We start from the raw sequence: 20,272 nt of genomic DNA on the forward strand, positions 1-20,272 counted from the left end.
ATAAGATGAGACTGTTGTTGAATCTCTTAGTTAAAAAAACTAAGAAGCCAGACATATATAAACCGATCATCCTTCTTCTCCCATTCTTGCAACAACATCATCTTGGCCAGGATATTGTCTTGCACATTATATATACAGGTTTCATAATTTGGAATAAAATGAGCATGGGATCTTAAAAATTTCATAAACAGGTTCTCACTACTTACCATGGGATTAGATTGAGCAGTACCAAATTTAATATATATAGCAGAGTGCTCAGCTGCCAACATGAGTAACATTATTACTCACGAATTTACATGGATTTTACCCGTTTAACAACCTTCTAAATGAAGAACCAATTTGTGCAGAAGAGTATTGTTATTAAAGAGGACATTAGGACAACCAAAGTTAGTGCTGCTAACTGGAAAGCAAATTACCTGTGCATGGAGTAATAGTAAAGGAACGCATACCTGGGTAACAAAAATTGATTAAAAATAGAATACAAATCTTTTTCATGCGGCTATTGAAGATTGAGAAAATCAAAGGCATGCTTCATGTGATAATTGCAATGCAGGCACCAATTCTAGATAACAAACAAATCAGGTGTTGCATTACCCATATGGGCTTCGTTTCATCAGCCGATTCCCAATCGCACATGCGAAAGAATTTTGTCACCTGAGCATAACCTTTTGACAAATCATTCAGCCTCAAAGGCCATTTCAAATTTTAGACATTTGTGATTTTTATACCACCCACTAGCATGGCCATGCCAAATGCCATTCCACGGGATAAAGGTGGTTACCTGTTACCACACGACTTAAACTCAGACATGAGCATCCATGACAATTTAAAAACTCTGCAATTTTGTTTCAGTGACAATGTTAGTTTCAGCTGTAACTTCAGATCATGTGAGATACTCATAGAGAATATTTATATGTTACCTAGACAATGATCTTTTCTTGTAAGAACAAAATAATGTTAATTCAGGTCAAGGAATCAGAGAGATGATAAAATCAAAAACTCACCAAACGAATGACCTTTTATGCTTGATTGTGACTCTCTAATATTTGATGGAGATTTAATTTGAAACTTGGTAAATCCGGAAACAATCAAGCATCAGCCTAACAGTAGCATATGGAAGCATGGGAAATCTAGCCTAAATTTGGGCTATTATTCGAATAGCATGTAGAATTGCAGGAACCATAGCATTTTTGTTTAATGAAGTTATATAATAAAATTAATTATGTTTCATAAAAGCATTCACAGGCAGCATGTTGCACAAAAAAAAGACCCACACTTCCAGGCATTTTCTTCTTTCTTCAGTACCATGAGGCTGTTACCTACTTGGATCTTTCTACGCATTTATATAGAACAAAAATGTAAGTAAAAGAAATTCAGGGAAACTGCTAATGTCCAATTCAGGTTGGTTAGATACCTCGATTCCCCCTCATAATTCAAGGTGCAAACAAAGAAATAAACAGGTGCATTTACAACAACAGTGAGCAAGAGCAAATTAAGGAACCTGTGGACTGCTCAATCAGATTGGTTACACATACTTTGACTTCCCCTTGTAATTCACAGTGACAAAGAAAGAGATGAACGGCCGCTTTGACAATATCAACAGTGTGCAAAAAAAGCCAAATCATCAAAAAAAAAGGGGGCCGATGGGGCTGCAGTAGAAAAAGCTCCGGGAGCACGATGGAGGGGGCAGAGAGGGCGCCTGGGTCGCCACAGAGGCTGCGTCTAGGTCGCAGCGGAGGCCGGAGGTGGCGCGGGCGCCCGCCGTGCGACGGGGACCAGGGGGTGACGAATCCGGAGGTCGGGGCGGCGAAGGATGGAGGCGTCGAGGGCGGCGGCAGCGGGGTGGCGGCGCGGACGGGGCTGCGACGGGAGAGGGTGGGTGAGCGAGAGGAGCGCGGGGCGTTGCGGAGGAATAGATGCCGTCATGTGGAGAAAGAGGAAGTCAGGAACAAATGCGGACGAGCGTGGACCGTTGATTCTGCGGGAGGATCCTTCGAGCAATCTTAGCCTTCGATTGTTTAGGACTCACCACCACCACTATGTTTTTTTAAAATAGTAAAGATACGCTCTATCTTTATAATTAGAATTAGATTTAATCCAAATCATAATCACATACCGGCCAGCACACATGGGATACAGCTTCTATTTTCTGGCTTGTTTCCTTTATCCTTTAAAGTTCAATTTTTATCCTCCTTCAATCGGGCATAGGAAGAAAATTCCCAGCATAAGTCTATTTATCTCCCTGTAACTACAGTAGCTTCTTCAAGCTCCAGTCAAGCCAGAGCCTGCCTACACCCGACGCCACCCCAATCCCGCGTCCGATTCAACCAAAGGCACAGATAATCTCAAATTAGTGAGGGCTTTTGATCTATATCTCCTACTCTATCTTTCCCCTCAAGAAACTGAAGGAAATCCAGGTCAATCGCTCCCGTATCGAGCTTGAACTCAAGTTTATCTCTTCGGTGAACCCTAATTTTATCTCTCCGATGAACTCGAGTCCGATTCAACCAAATTAGCGTGTTGACGAACAAAAACGCGGACAAAAACAAGGTGACAAACGAAAAGTTACAAATTTTTTACTTAGGGCTTGTTTAGTTGGCAAAAAAATTTGCCCCTATATGTCATATCGGATATACGAACACAGATTTAAAGTATTAAATGTAGTCTAATAACAAAACAAATTATAGATTCCGCTAGGAAACTGTAAGAGAAATTTATTAAACCTAATTAATTCATCATTACCAATTATTTACTGTAACACCACATTATCAAATTATGGTGCAATTAGACTTAAAATATCCATCTTGCAAATTCCTGACGAACTGTGTAATTTTATTTTTTATGTGACAGCGTATTTTGTTTGGGAACTACCCTGGATCCTAGTTAAGATAAGATTTGCATCCTCTGCCGGTCAACGGATCGACCTCGCCTTCTCAGTAAAAACCAAAAAAAGAAAAAGAAAAAGAAAAAGAAAAACCCTCGGCTTCTCGGCTTCCTCCTCCGGCCAGCCGGGCGAGGTGAGGCCGTTGTGCGGCCGCCGTTGCTCACTACCTGTTCGACGGAATGCCTCCCACAAAAAAGGCCAAGAAAGCGGCAGCGGCGGGCGGAGGCGACCTCACCGGCGCCCTCCCGGACGCGATGCTGCACCGCATCCTCTCCCTCCTCCCGGCGCAGGAGGCCGTGCGGACGTGCGTGCTGGCCCGGCGGTGGCGCCACCTCTGGAGGTCCGCCCCAGGCCTGCGCGTCGTCCGCGCCGCCGGTCGGCCGCCGGCGACCGTCGAGGAGCTCCAGGGGTTCGTCGACCACCTCCTGCTCCTCCGCGGGGGCTCCCCTCTCGACACCTGCGAGCTTTCCTTCGATCAGATCCGCAGACAAGACATTCCCCGCGTGAACCTCTGGATTCGTCACATTGTCATGTGCAAAGTCCGAGTGCTCGTGCTTCACTTCCATCCTCATTGTCAATTGGACAAACTGCCTCTGGTTTCCCAGCACCTGACGAGGTTGGAGCTTTCTGGTCTGATCTTAAACGACAGCTTCCTCGATTTCTCGAGCTGCCCGGCATTGGATTATCTAGACATTGTCCAATGTTACTTCTCTTCTTCTCTGACGAATATCACATCGCAGTCGCTAAAGCGGCTAAGAATCATTAAATGTTATACTGGTTCCCGCCCTCATGTGCATGCCACAAATCTCGTTTCACTGCATCTGGATACCATAACAAGGACTCCTGTGCTTGAGAGATTGCCATCATTAGTGAAAGCAGACATCAAACTTAATAGTCAGTGTCGCGATTTCTGTAGTTTTGATGACTTTTCTGGGGGTTGCAATCATGAATTCTGCGGCGGTTGTCGTGGCGTACAAGCTGAGAACTGCGTGCTTCTGCGAGGTTTATCAGAAGCTAAGAATCTGGCATTGGTAGCTGAAACTAAAATGGTACGCCACATGATCATATTCACCTTTGCATTTTATTTAACAGTGAGGATCATTGATCTTTTCCATATGCTCAGTTTGTTTTCAGAAGAGACTTGAAGTGGTGCCCTATCTTTAGGAATTTGAAGACTTTGTTACTCAATGAATGCTGGTGTGTGCCTTCCGATTTGAGTGCGCTAGCATGCATTCTTCAGCATTCACCTGTTTTAGAAAAGCTCACTCTTCAACTTTTTTCGATGGTATGCAGATTTTACGAATGAGCAGTTGTTGAGCTGTATAGAATTACTGTGCATCATTGATAATATTGTTTTCTGTTCATTCCAGGGACCTAAACATAAAGTGGAAATGAAGGGAAGCCGCCATCCATCGGGGGTGTCAGCTGCAATGTTAAAATATCTTGAGATTGTCGAGGTCAAATGTGAAGTGGTTGATGAGAGTGTTCTCGATGTTTTGAAGTTCCTAAGCTCACTTAACATATGTAAGATAACTACTGGCACTCATGCCTTTTATATTCATTCGATTTGCATTTAAATGTGGAATAGAAAAGCAAGCAACTAGGAAACTCCCAGGTTAGTAAAAGAAGCAGTGAATTTTTGGGATTCTAAATAAGTTAACAATTGTCATACGGAAACATATATGTAGATAAGAGTCTTTCATGTTTTCCATGTGGGAATGAATGAAGAAACTATGTCATTGGAATAACACTGAATGTTACATCAATTGGAGAGAAAAATTAATACCCGCATTACATATGGTGGGTACAGAACAAAAACAAGTGTTAATCCTCAAAGCTGTACTTGATAAGTCCTCAAAACTTGTTGCATTCATGAGATGTTGACATGTGATTAGTTCAGATCATTATGTCTGAATTGAGTTGTTTCGAGCAGCAGCAGTGAGCTTTGTTATTGTTTTAACTGACCTTCTTATAAGAGAAAATCCAAGAAATGCCATTGACAAGCGTTCAAATCCTAGAAATGCCATCGATAAGTATGAGTTCCAAGAAATGCCATCGTATAAACAACTTTGTCCCAAAAATACCATCGCCGTTAGGGTTCCGTCCATTTTGCGCTGTTAAGTTCTATAGGATGAACAATGTATATAACGGCGCAAAATAGACGGAACCATGTCATGTTTTCGTATAACGTATGTCAAGCTTTCAAGTGAAATTGTTATGCGCTGAATCTTATTTCTGCCTCTTACGTTTCCTCGTCATGTTTTTTTCTACTCAGGCTTCACTTTCAAGAAATAGAAGGGTTGGGAAGAAGATGGACGTACTGCTCGAAGGAAATGGAATGCTCCATCAGGGAAGCACCCACAATACTTGAAATTACGTGTTTTATCTGTGGGATTCTGTTGAGATCTGCGTGTAGGAACAACGTAAGTCAGCTATGAGTTTGTAGTTGTACCGTTTATGTGGGCATGGATTACCGTACTACTATCGTATCTAGTCAATACCCCAGTTTATGCCTTGAATCCGTGGTTCTATTTTTCTTAAGCCATGATTCATTCCTTGATTCCCATAAGCACAAAATTTAACATGCTTCAAAGTTGATGTCCCATAATATAATATGGCATGTTGATTCCATCTGAATCAAACTGAACTTACCAAAGGTCGACTTCCATCAAGTTTCACATCAAAAGAAACCGGAAAGGTATGGCCATGGGTCGTAACAGAATTAAACAATGCACCTTAATTTCTTTCCAACCGGAAACTGTGAAAACTTTAGGGACCGTAACACGGTAACAGAGGCTGTGTTTAGTTGTTTTGGCAAAAAAAAATTTGACGTATACGGATATACATTTGAAGTATTAAACATAGACTAATAACAAAATAAATTACAGATTCCTCATGTACACAGTGTGACGAATTTATTAAGCCTAATTAATCCGTCATTAGCAAATGTTCATTGTAGCACCACATTATCAAATCATGGTGTCGCAATTTACATGCAAACTGTGTAATTGGTTTTTTTTGTTAATATTTAATGCTTCATGTATGTGTCCAAACATTTGATGTGACGGAATAATTGGAAGTTTAAAGGAAACTGAACACAGCCTGAATTAAACAGTGTACCTTAATTTCTTTCCAACCCAAAACTGTGAAAACTTTAGGCGTCCAAAGTGATCATTAGATTTTGCGAGTTTCTCCGCTTAGCTTGTAGGATAGTATCATCTAACGTAGTAAACCTGGCAAAGATGAAAATCAATAAAAGGACTTGAACTGAGCAGCCATTCCTTTCAAAGACAAAGACCACATTCTCCAAAGAATTACATCTGGATGACACATGCTACTAATCAGTCATACAAGCAGCATTAATTAGGACTGCATAGTCAAAAGAGCAGAAAGTATACAACATATACTTGTGGAAACCACTTCTTCAGTTCAGCGTAGAGAAGACGTCCCTGTGGCCTCAGAGATGTTTCGATTGCCCCTCATATACCGGGCCTCACACCACAGTTACCACTTCTCATCAATGATACTCCTTAGAGAACCAAAAAGAAAAACATATAAAAAAACATATAAATAAAGAGAGAGAAAAGAGAAAGGGGAAAACTGAAAAAGAGAAAAGAGAAAGGGAAAAACGGAAAAGAAAAAAAATTGGGAGAGATTGGATTCGAAGAGAAAGGGGAAAACTGAAAAGAAAAAAATTTGGGAGAGACTGGATTCGAAGAGAAAGGGGAAAACTGAAAAGAAAAAAAATTAGAACCCTGGTACATGGGGTTACAGCTGAAGCTCACTACCATTGTGCTATAGGTGGTTCATTGGAAATGAATGCACAATAATTTAAATCGTCAGGACTTCAGTGCCAAATTAAGCTATGATGACTACCAATCCATGCCACCTCGGATTAGAGCTTAGCGCCAATGACGTTGGTGCTGAGACGTTATAGATCAATGCCAAGATCCATGGCGCTAAGTCGACGGCCTATTTTTGATTGAAGTTTTTTTAAGGACTAGTTTCAAAATAAGTTTTTGAGAAGGATCAATTTGTAAAAAAAAAGGGTACTCCTTCTGGGAGAAAGTTCCACGTCTTCTTTCCACCATTTTATTCCTCGCCTCACACCACAGTTACCACTTCTCATCGACTTTGGTTCGACCAAATTTTGCCTTGGTTATTGCTTGTGGCTTTGCCATCACATCACTAGTTGCTTGGGAGCTCTAGCAGCATCAACCTATCATGAGTTATGAACAAGACCTGCATATAAACCTCCGACGTTTTGAATAAAAACCCCCTACATTACTTCCTATTATCGGGCATGATCATAGCATCTTTCTCAGTATTTTGTTTCACTGGTGAGAAAAATTGCTAGCAGAAACCTTTTCTCGAAAACAAACACATGGCAACCACAGATCAATTAGTGATTGGCTGCTCTTCAACCTACGGAAAACTCCGAATTATTATCAGTTGGACAAATTGCATCGATTTCCAAATCTTTAAAACCGATTTCAGGGACCAAACTCTACCTTACTATTGGGCCACGTGGAGCTCTGTAAGTTTGCCAATGCCCTAGCCAAGAATTTGACACGTGTCCATGTGGAGGAAACACTGGTACTAGGTGGGAACTGGAAGTTTCACCGTGAAATCGAAAAAAAAAATGCATTGGCGTGTACAGCCCAATCGCAATGCCTGCCCTAGGCCTGGTCGTCCGGCGCCGTTGTTGCTACATCATTTTGCATTGTTGCGTTATCAGGCTAAGGGTGCACAGAGGACCAAGCAGAAATATATTTCTACAAAATAAATAATAAAAAACTAAATAACAGAAATAAGGTGAAAGATTAGATGAAAATTTGCAATACTAAGAACCATTATTTCTTCAAATGTGTGAAGTGAGTGTAACTCAACTGGATAAGTTACTTGTGGTGAAACCAGCCCAGACGACGAGTGCTCGTATTTACGGCTAATATTTTTTAGTGATAGACAACATATCCATCAACAACGATGCAACTATGAGCCGTGCTGACTTTGTCAATCTCAAAATATGCCGACCCAGTCTTTTTAATATGCTCATATGGGTGGTTCATAGGCATGAGCGTATGCGCGTTGTGGGCGTCTATGTTTGTACCGTGTTTAAAAAAAACAAATTTCTTTGAATGTGCATTTTACTATTTTACCTTATACACCATTTTTTGGTTAATAAAATTGCCACAGTTTTGAGGAAACATAATATTGCCGCATCTCATTATTTGATATGAAGTTTGCTAGAGTGATAAATATACCTCGATAAGAGGTACGTAAATTTTCTACATTCTAAATAAGCCCTAAATAAAATATACATGCTATAAATTTATCGGTGCGCCAACAGGCGCGCTGATTTTTCTAGTGATTCTTGCAAAGGAGAACCCAGTAAAGGCTCTGTATCAAGGTTCATGGTGCGCCGTTTCCCAAGTGAGGAGCCTCTGTTTTTCAGTTGCTGTACAAGAATGAACGAACCTATTGCAAATAAACCAACGGTAACCCTGCATATTAGTCATTTTGTCACTGTCATCACCATCAGCACTGCAACAGCTATCCATCCACATACTAATAATAAATCATGCCATGATTATACTAGATAGGTCACTGAGACATCCAACTAGAACATATAGGCCTCGGTCGAGGACTGAGGTGATTACCACGTAAAGATAGGTCCATGCTACATGATCCAGGCTAGTTTACATTACCAGTTCTAAGCTAGAGGTGATTAGTAAGGTGAAGCCAGGTCCATAATACTACATGATCCAGGCAAGTTTACATTAACAGTTCTAAGCTGGAGGCCAATGGTGCAGGCGCACTGTGCATCTTTCTGGTAGACAAAATACAGCAACCTCGTTTTCCATGTTTTCCCTTCTGCTCGAAATTGAACCCTGTACAAAGCATGAAAAGCACAAATAAGCACTCAAGAAGGGCCATCTGGGCCCAAATGGAAATTTCTTAAGTTTCAACTGTTTTGCAAGAGGAAATAATTGCAGTTATCAAATATGCAATGGGTAACCAATGCCTTCTCTTCTCGAATACATCTTGTGCCCCAAATGCGAGCAGAAGTGGCACAATTTCTTGTGAGCATGTTATCCATCATAAAATTCTCTCACACATGGTCTACTCAACCAATACATTCTTGTCCGAAGTTTCTCCCCTAACTGATAATCGAAGGCGCTGCACCCCAGAGGCCTGCCCACTGCAATCTATGTGAGCATAGCAACACATGAACACAGGGGTGGTACTCCTTGCCTCCTTGGCCATACTCCTGTGCTGTTTCGCTAATCTGCCAGATAATTTTGGCATTTTGATTGTCCAATCTAATCTGTAATGTGTACTGTCACATAAAACACAACTGCTGCTAAAGATGGACGGATGGATGGAAAGAGTGATGGTAGTGTCGTCAAGATATTTGGTCGTCACTTTTCCTGAATGCAATTTCATATTCACATTGATATTGGATGTCTTTTCTCTAAATCCACATATTTTCATATATACCAATCTGTTAACTCAAACCACCGGAGATAGAAAGGACTGACTTCACATCATAATTAAATTTAAGAAAATGTTGTCTCAACTCAATCTGCTTTCCAATGTCACTAAAATGAAAAATCTGGTGTATAATGTTTCTAAATTTTTTACCTTTACATTTAGATTAAGTATATAGTTTCTTCATTGCTTGGGTATATCTAAACATAGGGCAGTTGCAGAAAAAACAAGGTTCACGAGAGCGAGCAACTAATTACCTTACAATGGAATCATGGCTCAAATGTCAAATTAACCTTTCGATATTAAATTGCACAATATATCTCCCCCAGGTAATCAAGATCTTCCAAAGTTTGAAAATCTCTTCTTGAACAGATACTGGGCATTTAACTTCAACTATCCTAAGATGCCGCAGTACAACTGGTCTTTTGAGATAGCTGGATATATCCACAGTAGGGCCATGTATCTGTTCCAAACAAAATATTCTATACAGATCAATTATGCGTGTGATATACAAGGTAACACCAATCCCTATCTTATTTGGAAGGTGTATATGGCACATACATACCTTACGGAGTTTAAGTGTGAGCTTCTGTAGAACAGGTGTGTGCTGAAGAAAGCAAAGTAGTGCATGGAAGCCACCGTCCAAATTATAATCACTGAGTACCAACGTTCTTAAATTACTAAATGTGGGGCACCATCTTAGATCCCTTTCAAAGGTCAACTGAAGAAAGTGCAAAGAAGTGAAATCAGTTCAATATTTGTACTAGTATCGAATGCAACAACAGCAAAAATGAACACAAGTATTAAGTATAGAAAGAAGATCACATGTATGAATAGAGGTGGAAGCAATTGCTACCATACATACCATCTGATAGGAAGGTGACAATTCCAAATATGTGCATCTTGACAAACCCCTGAGAAGCAGACAGGTACCACTGATGTTGTCATTATCACGGCAGTTCGCACACAGACCACATAGTGCATCATAATTGTCCTGATCAGAACAGTTGCCGTTATCACTACTATTGTTATCAGAACTGTTGCCATTGTCACTACTGTTGTTTTCAGAACTGTTGTTGTCATTATCACAAGAGTTTTCACATGGACGATGACATTCCCCACAAATACCTTCAGTACAGTGGTCCACAGCAAACCATCCAAGCCTGACAAATGCTCTTTCTAAAGATGGCATGCTTTCAAGGAGGGGTGTTTGACCATCACAATCATTTAATACCAACACTGATAAAGATTGGGAGAAGATCTTGCCAACACTGATAAAGCAAGCACGCAACTTCAGATATTCTAACGCCCGCACAGCACGAGAAATCCAGAAATTTGCCCTTGAACTTTGCCTCGCTAAGCTCCAATCTCACCAAGTTCTCCGAAACGAGAGGCGTGCCTGCAAGCTTAACGTGAATGCTGGTTCCAAGATTGATCAGTAGCACTCGAAGCTGCCACACATTGTCCAGAACATATCGGATCCACATGTCGACTTGGGCACCATCCATGTCCTTGAAACCATCAAAGCTGAACCTGCACTCATCCAGAGGACCCTGCTTTCGGCTGAGCAGCAGGTGGTTGACGAACTTGCTCAGCTTGTCCACAGTGGCCGGCGAGCTCCCCCCACTGCCGGTGGTGCTAAGAAGATGGGGAGACCTCGATAAGCCCGCGATGCTCAGGCGACGGGTGGACTTCCGGAGCTCGCGCCAGCGCCTGGACAGCAAGCTCGTCTTCACAGCCTCGTGGGTCGGGAGGAACCACAGCACGCGGTGGATTACCTCGTCGGGGAGGTCGCTGATCCGGTCGCCGCCACCGCCGCTCCCCACGCAAGCTCTCTTGCTCCCGCCCCGTGTCGGAGCCATTCCGTCGAACGGGTGGCGGGCGAGAGGAGGGGGACGTGAAACGTGAGCACGAGGAGCTCCAAGCGTCGAACAACAGGTTGGTTCGCTGCAAGTGAAGTGCTCACCTCCCGTCGTCTGCTTCGCTCGCCGGCGGCGGCAGGAGGATCCATGGAGGGAGAATGCGTGGCGCTCCAGTCGCCGGCGACGAGGTGTGTGCGTCCCGGGGAGAACTTCGTGCGGAGATTGGAGAGAATCGAGAGGGGATTTCGATTTCGGTCGAGAGACGGAGACGGGTGGGGAAATTATTAGGGTTTCATCAAATGCGGCGGTAGGCCTTTCCACTGGGTTAGTTCAGCTACAGGTCTTCAGTGGTGGTTAGTTAACACCAAAATTAAAAGTTTGGTTAAATTGAAGCGATATGATGAAGAAAGATGGAAGTTTGTATGTGTAGAAATGTTTTGATGTGATGGAAAAGTTGGAAGTTTGAAGAAAAAGTTTGGAACTAAACTCGGCCCTTGTTTAGTTCCCAAATTCTAAAAACATCACATCAAATCTTTAGATACATACATGAAGTATTAAATATAGATTTTTTAAAAAACTAATTATGTAGTTTGAATAGAAATCGCAAGACGAATTTTTTAAGCCTAATTAGCCATGATTAGCCGTAAGTGCTATAATAACCCACATGTGCTAATAACAGATTAATTAGACTTAATAAATTCGTCTCGCAGTTTTCAAGTGAGTTATGTAATTATTTTTTTATTGGTATCCGAAAAATTCTTCCGATATCCTGTTAAACGTTCGATGTAACACCTAAAAATTTTCTTTCGCGAACTAAACACACCTAAAACGCACCCGATCCCCGGTTGACTGTTGACACTTGACACGGCCGGGGTCAGTCAAACAGTCACCCACACAACACATTTTTCTTTATCGCTCCCTCAGAGCAAGTTTATAGTTTAACACATCATTGGACTCGTCAATCTTCAGATGTTCCAGCACCGAGCAGCTCCAGAAGTCGCAGAATCTGTTGGTTAGCACTATGCGAAACGAGCTCTAGCCTCTTCAAGTGCCGGGAGATCGACAAGAGGCAGGTTGTCCACCTCAAAGAGTCAAAGTCCTGCAAGTTGTTTTTGGAGCAAGAGAGCCCGAACCCGGGACGCAACGGCATGGCGGATCCAGAGACTCACCCGGCCGGCGAGCGGCGTACGTCGTCGTAGTCGTGATCTTCAAACCAGAACCTGAGCTCGCGCGTGTCGAGCGGCGCCGGCGCGCAACCCGCGGAGGAGGAAGAGGTGGTCCATGAACTCCATCATGTCTTGCACACGCGCCATCTCTCTCCGTCGTCGTCGTCGTCGTCGTCGCCGTCGCCCCCAATCCTCAGGCCCGGCCGTGGCGGACTTCCAGAGTTCGCGCCAGCGCCGGGCGAGCACGCACCGGCACGTCTGCACGGCGTCCCGCGCCGGCAGGAACGAGAGCACGTGGGTGGAGGTCCTCGTTCGTCCGGCAGCGCGCCGATGCGGTCTTCGCCGCCGTCCGGATCCGCCTTCTTTGCCCCTCTTCGCTGGAGGCATTCCGTCGAACGGGCGGCGTGCGCTAGCTAGCTCTCTGCGCAGAGCAGGCAAGAAACTCCTCAGCTTCAGACGACGAGAGAGCTAGAGAGAGAGAATGACGGCGCACTCACCGGAGCAACACCGCGTCACCTCGCCGGAAGGGTTCAAGCTTGCGCGGCGGGGCTCGCTGGCGACGGCGATGCGCGGGGCGAATTGGTAGACAGACGGTAGGGTTTGGCCGGTTTTGGAGATGGAGGCGCCGAGGCTGGCAGCATATCCTCTGAGCTGTCACTGACATATGGGCCTCATGCCAATGTGGTGATTCTTTTTTTTAAAAAAAAAACTTTATTTTTCTTAAGAAAAACAATGGTGTGATTCTCTCTCTCTCTCTTTGAAAACAATATGCTGTGATTCAAAACCTACATGCAATGAGTCATACCTTATCATAGGAATTGTATAGGATTTGAACAACTCCTATCCTTTGAATCAAAAGATCAAATAGGAAAATTTCTTATAGGATTTCAATCCAATAAAATTCCTCTAAATTCTTTAATTAAAAGGGACCCTTAACGTACATTCGCAGTTACAACTTATAAAACTTGAATTTAACATTGCATGTTTGTGAAGTTATATGTTTCATATTAACACATCTTATTATTTTTTTCATATTTTTATAAATATTTAAATGGCATATGCAATAAACGAGGAATGAAAACACTTTCTCTTGTGCATGCAATGCACCCATATCAACGTGGAACTCGAGATTATTTTTATTCAAATGATAATATATTACTATGCCACATGATTTTTAGGCTTATCTGGATTGATAGACAATTTTTGGCCATACCCAAATGTTGACAACTTTTTAATATAGAGTAGTACCAAATGAATGTTTTGTTTGGTATCAATTTTTGTCATACTAGTTTAAATTACATACTAATAAATTTGATACGGTCAAAACTTGTCAAGGATTCGACACTACCAAAATTTGGTACAAACCAAACATGTTCTTGATTTTTTTTTTTAAAAAAGGACTACAATACTAACACTTAATTCAGAAGAGCATTTTGACTATCACTGATGGCAGCTTAGAAAACGAGATAGATCATTAGTATATAATTAATTAAGTAATAATTATTATAAATTAAAAAGTTAGTTTATTTGATTTTTAAAAAAAACTTCTACATAGATTTTTTTTAAAAAAAAATAAATACATTGTTTAGCAGTTTGAGAATTGTGCTCACGGCAAATTAGGGAGTAGCAAAATCTAAACTCATATACGAACTCAGCCTAAATATAGCATCCAGTAAGAGAAAAAAAAAATCTAGCTGTCATCTATTTTCATCTAGGGCTTAGCCTAGCTGGGGAAATAGTAAATTTCCTAGAACCAAATTAGTTTTGGCATGTGGCACATAACTTAGGTATTACGGTCTTAATATTTCATGAAACCACATCGTTGACTAATTTAACTTAACATTCGAGCACAATGAAAACTAATTAACTTAGATGTCTACAACATTTATACAATGGATCAAACAAGATATAAAAGTCTAGAATTTATATGTATAATATATAACAAAAAAATTGTTTCATGGTGTGGCTTTGTGAAACTATTGAACCATAATGCATATGGTTGTGTAACACGTCAAAACTATGCAACATGAACTTAAAGTATATGGGTTCAAATTTACTTGGGGAAAATCAAAGAGGAGGAGTGTGGCCCTTACAGGGGCAAAGTGTCTATCTGAGCTTATAACTTAACTTTCTTTGTACAACTCTTCCTTTTTTAGGACATGTATATGCTGTTTTTAAGGCTCCGTCTTCGGCCGGTTCATTAAAAAAAGGAACATATGGACGAGGCATGGCAACTTTGTAACATCAAACTTAATCCCTCCATTACAATTTATAAATAATCCAGAGATAGTAAATCTGTCGACAGTCCAAAATTTGTCCACCCCTTCTAAAAACTGAATCCTGTAAAAGAAAAGGAAAGGCACATTGAGTTCAAAATCAAGTATTATCTAGAGAAGTACTCCAGTGTTCAGTAAGTTGACAAATAAACTTTATGGAACAGATTTTGATCAGTATAAATTTTTGCTTGCCCACCATACAGCTTAATCTCATCGATATGTTACTTATGCAACATGAAATGACAAAATGTTATGGACATCAATTATCATGGATGGAGCAAGGGTCCAAAGTCAAGGATAAAGACAAGATAGCTCTCATCCACATCGGCCTTGTCCTAATGGCTACGAGATCTTTTAATAAGCTAGATCTAATTTTACAATCCTATACAATTAATTTTACAATCCTGATGGCTACGAGATCCTTTATTGCTTAATTAATAATGGGGTACATGGGGGAGGGTCTTCCTGCTACAACATTGCACATACTACTTTCCTAAGAAATAATATCTGTAATTATTAATTAAACCAATTATTTTCTAATCATATTGTTAGTTGTTACCGTGTGTTGTATTGGTCATGCTACAATTCCAATGCCCATAACAACTGATGTTTTTGTCATCAATGGGAATGTGAAGTTTCAATAAAACACAATCAGCTAAAGGTTTGCGTGCAAGGATAAAAGAAGAACCAAGAAAAAGCTAAAGGAAAAATATACATGTGTAAAAAACTCCTAACAGAAAGGGGTGACTGAGTGAGTACTGTGAAAATAATGTACTGGAGATGTTATTCATTGGCAATGCAAATGCATACAGTTAGCTTGTATCAAAAAACAACCAGATGATGCAAAATTCATTTCAACAAAGGTGTGCAACCATAACAATTCTTTAATAAATGTGAGGCATATTGTTTTATCGAATTGCTGCATAGAACGACCAATGGAAAATCGGTCAAGCATTCATTAAATTTCCCCTACAAGGTGTGCAGTTGATGATTTGCTACTTCTTCCGTTGCAATCAAGGATTTGTAACCACCAAGATGTAACTAGCTGAGATTTTGCACTCTTGGTGTGTAATTGTATTTTTACTTAAAACATGAACATGTAAAAATGGAAATGCCCATGTACCAGCTATTTTGTAAATTTTATTAATTCCAAAGCCAACCTTTTGTAACACGTATTCAATGCAGTCGTTCTTTAGGTGAGAACTAATCAGGAGTACAATATCCAGAACTATTAAACAAATCAACATCTTGGCATATACTATATATGCAACCCTGTTATACTAAATAACCCTATCCATGCATTTGTGGATACTACCAGCCAGTTTATACCCGTGACCCACCAAATTATCTTGTAGTCCTACTGTACTATATCATTTTCCGGATAGACACAAGAAATTGCTGCTTTCATTCAAACACATAAAGGTGAAGACATTTTTTTAGATAAACCGAAAGTGTAAGAGCAGTTCTTAGTTAGCTTACGTAAGTTAAATGCACACAGGAATTTCAGAACTTTGGAGACATTCTCATTGACCTCTTCGCATTTGACTTCCACTATATTAAGGTGCTCCGGTATTTCAGCTGGTCTGTCCATCATACCAAAACTCCCATTCATTTCCACTTTATGTCCAGGTCCCTGAAGAAAACAAGGGCATTATACCAAGCTCAATCAATAGTGTATAACAACTTTAATCTGTTAAGAGAATACATACCCAGGAGAAAAGATGAAGAGTGAGCTTCTCAAGAACTGGCGAGTGTTTGAGAATGCAGCTTAATGCGTGGAACTCAGGAGCCACACACCAGTGGTCATTTAGCAATAAAGTCTTCAGCTTGCTAAATGTAGGGCACCATTTCAAGTCCCTGTTGAAAATAAACTAGACAGAAAACAGGACATGCAAAAGATCAACTAATATTACACCGAATACTATGTATAATCCAGTTAGTGGCATTGCATATGAGAATTTTTGTTTGAGACTTTGAGCACCTTTGTAAGTGTACAGCAGTGGATATAGAAACTACCAACAGAACAATGGGACTATAATACGTACTACGTAAAGGAGTTGGGGACAAAACAAGTGTGTAATCATACCGTTCTGCAATGAGCTACCAATGCCAAATTCTTTGCTTCTGATAAACCTTTCAGAAGAACACAGCTTCTGTCATCATTTATAGGGTAACAGTAGTTACAATCCTCAAAACCACAATAACCAGAGCCATCATTTCTACAAAAGTCGGAACATCCAGAGTTGACCGTGATGGTTGCCTCCACCAATGATGGCATGATCTCAAGCAGAGGAGTCATGCACCAATAGTCATCCAGCTGCAGTGAAACAAGACTTGGGACACAAATCCGAGTGCGAAATTCCTAACGGCCCCAAAAGAGCAGTGACTGATGCTCAAATGTTGCAGTGACCCGGCAAATGAGCTAATCATGGGGCATGATATCATGGAGTCGGTAATATTCAGATGTTTCAGCGCCGAGCAGCTTGAGAAGTTACAGAATCTGTCTGTTAGGTCGAGTTTAAAGAGCTCTAGCCTCGTCAGGTGGCGGGAGACAAGAGGCAGGTCGTCCAATTCAAAGACTCCACCGGCAATGTTACTGACCACGAGATGCCAGACCTGCGAGGCAACAGCATGCCGGATCCAGAGATTTACCCGGCGGGTCTCGTCGTCGTCGTCGTAGTAGTCAGACCAGAACCTGAGCTCGCACATGTCGAGAGGCTCGCATCCGCGGAGGAGGAGGAGGTGGTCCACGAACTCCCTAATGTCTCGCACACGCGGCTTCTCTTCCACTCGCCACCAAACCCAATCCTCACTCTCGCCCCCAATCCTCAGGCCTGTGGCCGACTTCCAGAGGTGGCGCCAGCGGCCAGCGAGCACGCACGTCTGCACGGCGTCCCGCGCCGGCAGGAACGACAGCATGTGGTGGAGGATCTCTTCCGGGAGCGCGCCGATGCGGTCTTCGCCGCCGGCCTGGTCCTTCTTGGACCTCTTCGCTGGAGGCATTCCGTCAAACAGGCTGTGGGCGCGCGGGCGCTCACTGGCGCAGGAGAGATACGGTTCAGCTGCAGATGACGCAGGAGAGAGATGCGCACTAGCTCACCGGAACAACGCCGCCTCACCTCCCCGGAAATGGTTTGAGCTTGCGTGCCGCGGCTCGCCGGCGTGGGCGACGGCGACGCGCGGGGGTGGGGGGAGAGGTGTTTTGGGCCTTTGGAGATGGAGGTGGCGAGGTAATTCTAGTAACGGGGTAAGTAGCCGAGGAGTAGCTGTTGTTTTTTTTTTTTCCTAAAAAAAAAAGCCTTTTAGTTTCTGGTTTCTAATTTACTTTTTTTTTAATTCTATAACTGTATTCTCTGAATTTAGATGAGAATTTAGATATATAAATATGTAAGAGCAGGTACAATAACCATGTTCATTAGGCTCCATGAAACGCCACATCAGACTTCAGATGAGCTAGAAGAGAGATTTAGAGAGAGAGAAAAAAATGTCGGGGACAAGGTGGGTCTCCTAAGTTACAGCGTGAGATTTATATAAACTCTCCGGCACAATCTTCAAAGCAAGATGGGTCTCCTGAGTTACAGACTTTCTCGTGAGCTATAATACAAATCAATGTGTGTGTTGCTTATTCAGATTTGTTGTATTTGGTTGTATCAAATTATCTCGTACGATGGAGGGGTACCTAATAGAGAAAAAAAATAAGAGAGGAAGTTGGGACCCATCATATAATAAAATAAATTTTCTACATAATATAGGAGACAGTAAATTCTATTATATATTGTAAAAGTTATCAGTTAAGATATATACAGGTGACATGTCTAAATTTAGAGCCAGCAACTGATTGTACTATTCAACATCCATTAGAATCAACTGAATCTTTTACATGCATTTGGTATGCACCCCATGATGGCATTACCATTACCTACTCAGATAATTATATAAAATTTTAGAATTATAATAATATAAATTATGTGCCACAAGTGTATGCACGAAATTAGTACAAGGCTAAATATAGTGTGCATTTGAATAAAAAAATATGCGAGAATAGTAATGCACAGTACAAATATATTTTTTATTTTGTTTGTCCGAGTGTTAATGGAATACTTGTCTTGATTTGTTTATCCGAAAATTTCTCGAGACCACGAAGTGAGCGTAGGTGACATATCCATTAACAACGAGACGCCCATAATGGCTTTATCAATCTTAAGATATGCGCAGCTTAATTTTTCGGAGGTGTTCATAGAATTGGGTGTGCGTGTATGCGCATGTTGTAAGCGTTTATATTTATACTGTGTTTCTTAAAGACAATGCCTAGACTGTGCACATACATATATGCAAATGGTTATAGATAAAGTGTTCAACAACGAGACATTCGTGATGACTTTGTCAATCTCAAGTTGTCTCCGGCCCAATCTTTTAGAGGTGTTTATAGGGTTGTGAGTGTGCATGTTGTGAGCGTCTACATTTGTACCATGTTTTTCTTAAAAAAATATCTCGGGACCAAGGCGCACACATATATGCAAATGATTATAGACAATGTTGAACACTACAAATGGAACCATTGAAGGGGTCTAACAAACATACAAAAATATCGAAGGAAGCAGTTAACATCAGTTGACTGAAAACTTCAATTTCAAACGCCAAAATGACATTTCAAATTCCAGTATAAAATAACGGCTGATATTGTATGGAGTAGCTTGCTTATAGGTTACGGCCATTAGCTAGCATTGCCCCAGTGACCTCCAATTTCGGTCAAGCAACATCTTGTTCAAAGAAAGCTAGCTTGTCAGAAATGTCTGTCATTTATGAGTAGTTGAGAATTTATAAGTTTCAAGTAGAGTAAATATCATTCAAATAACTTAAGATGCATTTGTTTAGGTTAAGTTTATTACTGCAAGGTTGGCCTCTTTCTTAATTTGTTTACCGGAATCATGTGTTGGTCATCTTGTTTAACCAAAGAAGAGTTGCAATTCAAGAATGCTTTCTTTCGTATGATTTTAGTTTGATATGGTTTATCTTGATCACCATACATGTTGTACACCACTAGATTATTTATCTTTCTTCCTTAAGCACACTTATCTCCGATATTTTTTACAAACTCTGGTTCAAATATTCAAACATATCATTTCTGTTAGTATGTATTGTACAAAACAATACTGCCACAAAGTTTACCACAAAAGCAAATAGTATGCCTTAAATAGCTTTTGTACAAACCTAGCTAAGGTTCTACTCCCTCCATTTTATAATGTAAGTCATTTTAGTATTTCTCATATTCATATTGATGTTAATGAATCTATATAAATATATATATGTCTAGATTCATTAACATTAATATGAATGTGGAAAATGCTAGAATGACTTACATTGTGAAACGGAGGAAGTAGTTGCATTTCCTTCCTTGGCAGTTGGTCCATAACGTGCCCTAAGTTTGAGCGGAATGCAAGTGTAACAATAGGCGAGCCAATTAAGCTGATCAAGATATGCTGAAGACACACTAGTCTATTAAGAATTTCAGATAACTGATCAAATCCGCACACAACAGAGGTTTACATCTGAAACAGCAAGGCATGATAAACAAGGAACAACTAGATGATC

The 20,272-nt window shown here is 41.1% G+C and overlaps 2 protein-coding genes and 1 pseudogene across 2 annotated transcripts; 1 reads left to right on the forward strand and 2 right to left on the reverse strand.

Annotated features, from left to right (window-relative positions):
- The first annotated feature begins 2,944 nt into the window (after window positions 1–2,944).
- On the forward strand, window positions 2,945–5,670 carry LOC127754402 (F-box protein At5g03100-like). The gene is made up of 4 exons (XM_052279918.1): window positions 2,945–3,933; window positions 4,008–4,169; window positions 4,255–4,408; window positions 5,160–5,670. Exons 1-4 carry the CDS (start codon window positions 3,064–3,066, stop codon window positions 5,177–5,179), a joined length of 1,206 nt encoding a protein of 401 aa, XP_052135878.1. The 5' UTR covers window positions 2,945–3,063; the 3' UTR covers window positions 5,180–5,670.
- A 2,930-nt stretch (window positions 5,671–8,600) lies between these two features.
- On the reverse strand, window positions 8,601–11,582 carry LOC127754407 (F-box/LRR-repeat protein At3g26922-like). The gene is made up of 5 exons (XM_052279919.1): window positions 10,750–11,582; window positions 10,242–10,370; window positions 9,942–10,097; window positions 9,634–9,839; window positions 8,601–8,775 (listed from the first exon to the last, which is right to left on the reverse strand). Exons 1-4 carry the CDS (start codon window positions 11,236–11,238, stop codon window positions 9,660–9,662), a joined length of 954 nt encoding a protein of 317 aa, XP_052135879.1. The 5' UTR covers window positions 11,239–11,582; the 3' UTR covers window positions 8,601–8,775; window positions 9,634–9,659.
- Window positions 11,583–14,030: 2,448 nt separating this feature from the next.
- Window positions 14,031–17,874, reverse strand: LOC127755210 (MEIOTIC F-BOX protein MOF-like; annotated as a pseudogene).
- Window positions 17,875–20,272: the final 2,398 nt, after the last annotated feature.

This window comes from Oryza glaberrima, chromosome 11 (genome assembly GCF_000147395.1).
Source record: "Oryza glaberrima chromosome 11, OglaRS2, whole genome shotgun sequence".
NCBI lineage: Eukaryota > Viridiplantae > Streptophyta > Magnoliopsida > Poales > Poaceae > Oryza > Oryza glaberrima.

Bases quoted from the DNA above. Each gene is read 5' to 3' on its own strand.
- LOC127754402 (XM_052279918.1), top strand. From the start codon at position 3,064: ATGCCTCCCACAAAAAAGGCCAAGAAAGCGGCAGCGGCGGGCGGAGGC. The intron at 3,934-4,007 runs GTACGCCACATG...CCATATGCTCAG, and splicing joins TGGTAGCTGAAACTAAAATG to TTTGTTTTCAGAAGAGACTT. The intron at 4,409-5,159 runs GTAAGATAACTA...TTTTCTACTCAG, and splicing joins CCTAAGCTCACTTAACATAT to GCTTCACTTTCAAGAAATAG.
- LOC127754407 (XM_052279919.1), bottom strand. From the start codon at position 11,238: ATGGCTCCGACACGGGGCGGGAGCAAGAGAGCTTGCGTGGGGAGCGGC. The intron at 10,098-10,241 runs GTATGTATGGTA...CACTTTCTTCAG, and splicing joins TGTCACCTTCCTATCAGATG to TTGACCTTTGAAAGGGATCT. The intron at 9,840-9,941 runs GTATGTATGTGC...TGTTTGGAACAG, and splicing joins TCACACTTAAACTCCGTAAG to ATACATGGCCCTACTGTGGA.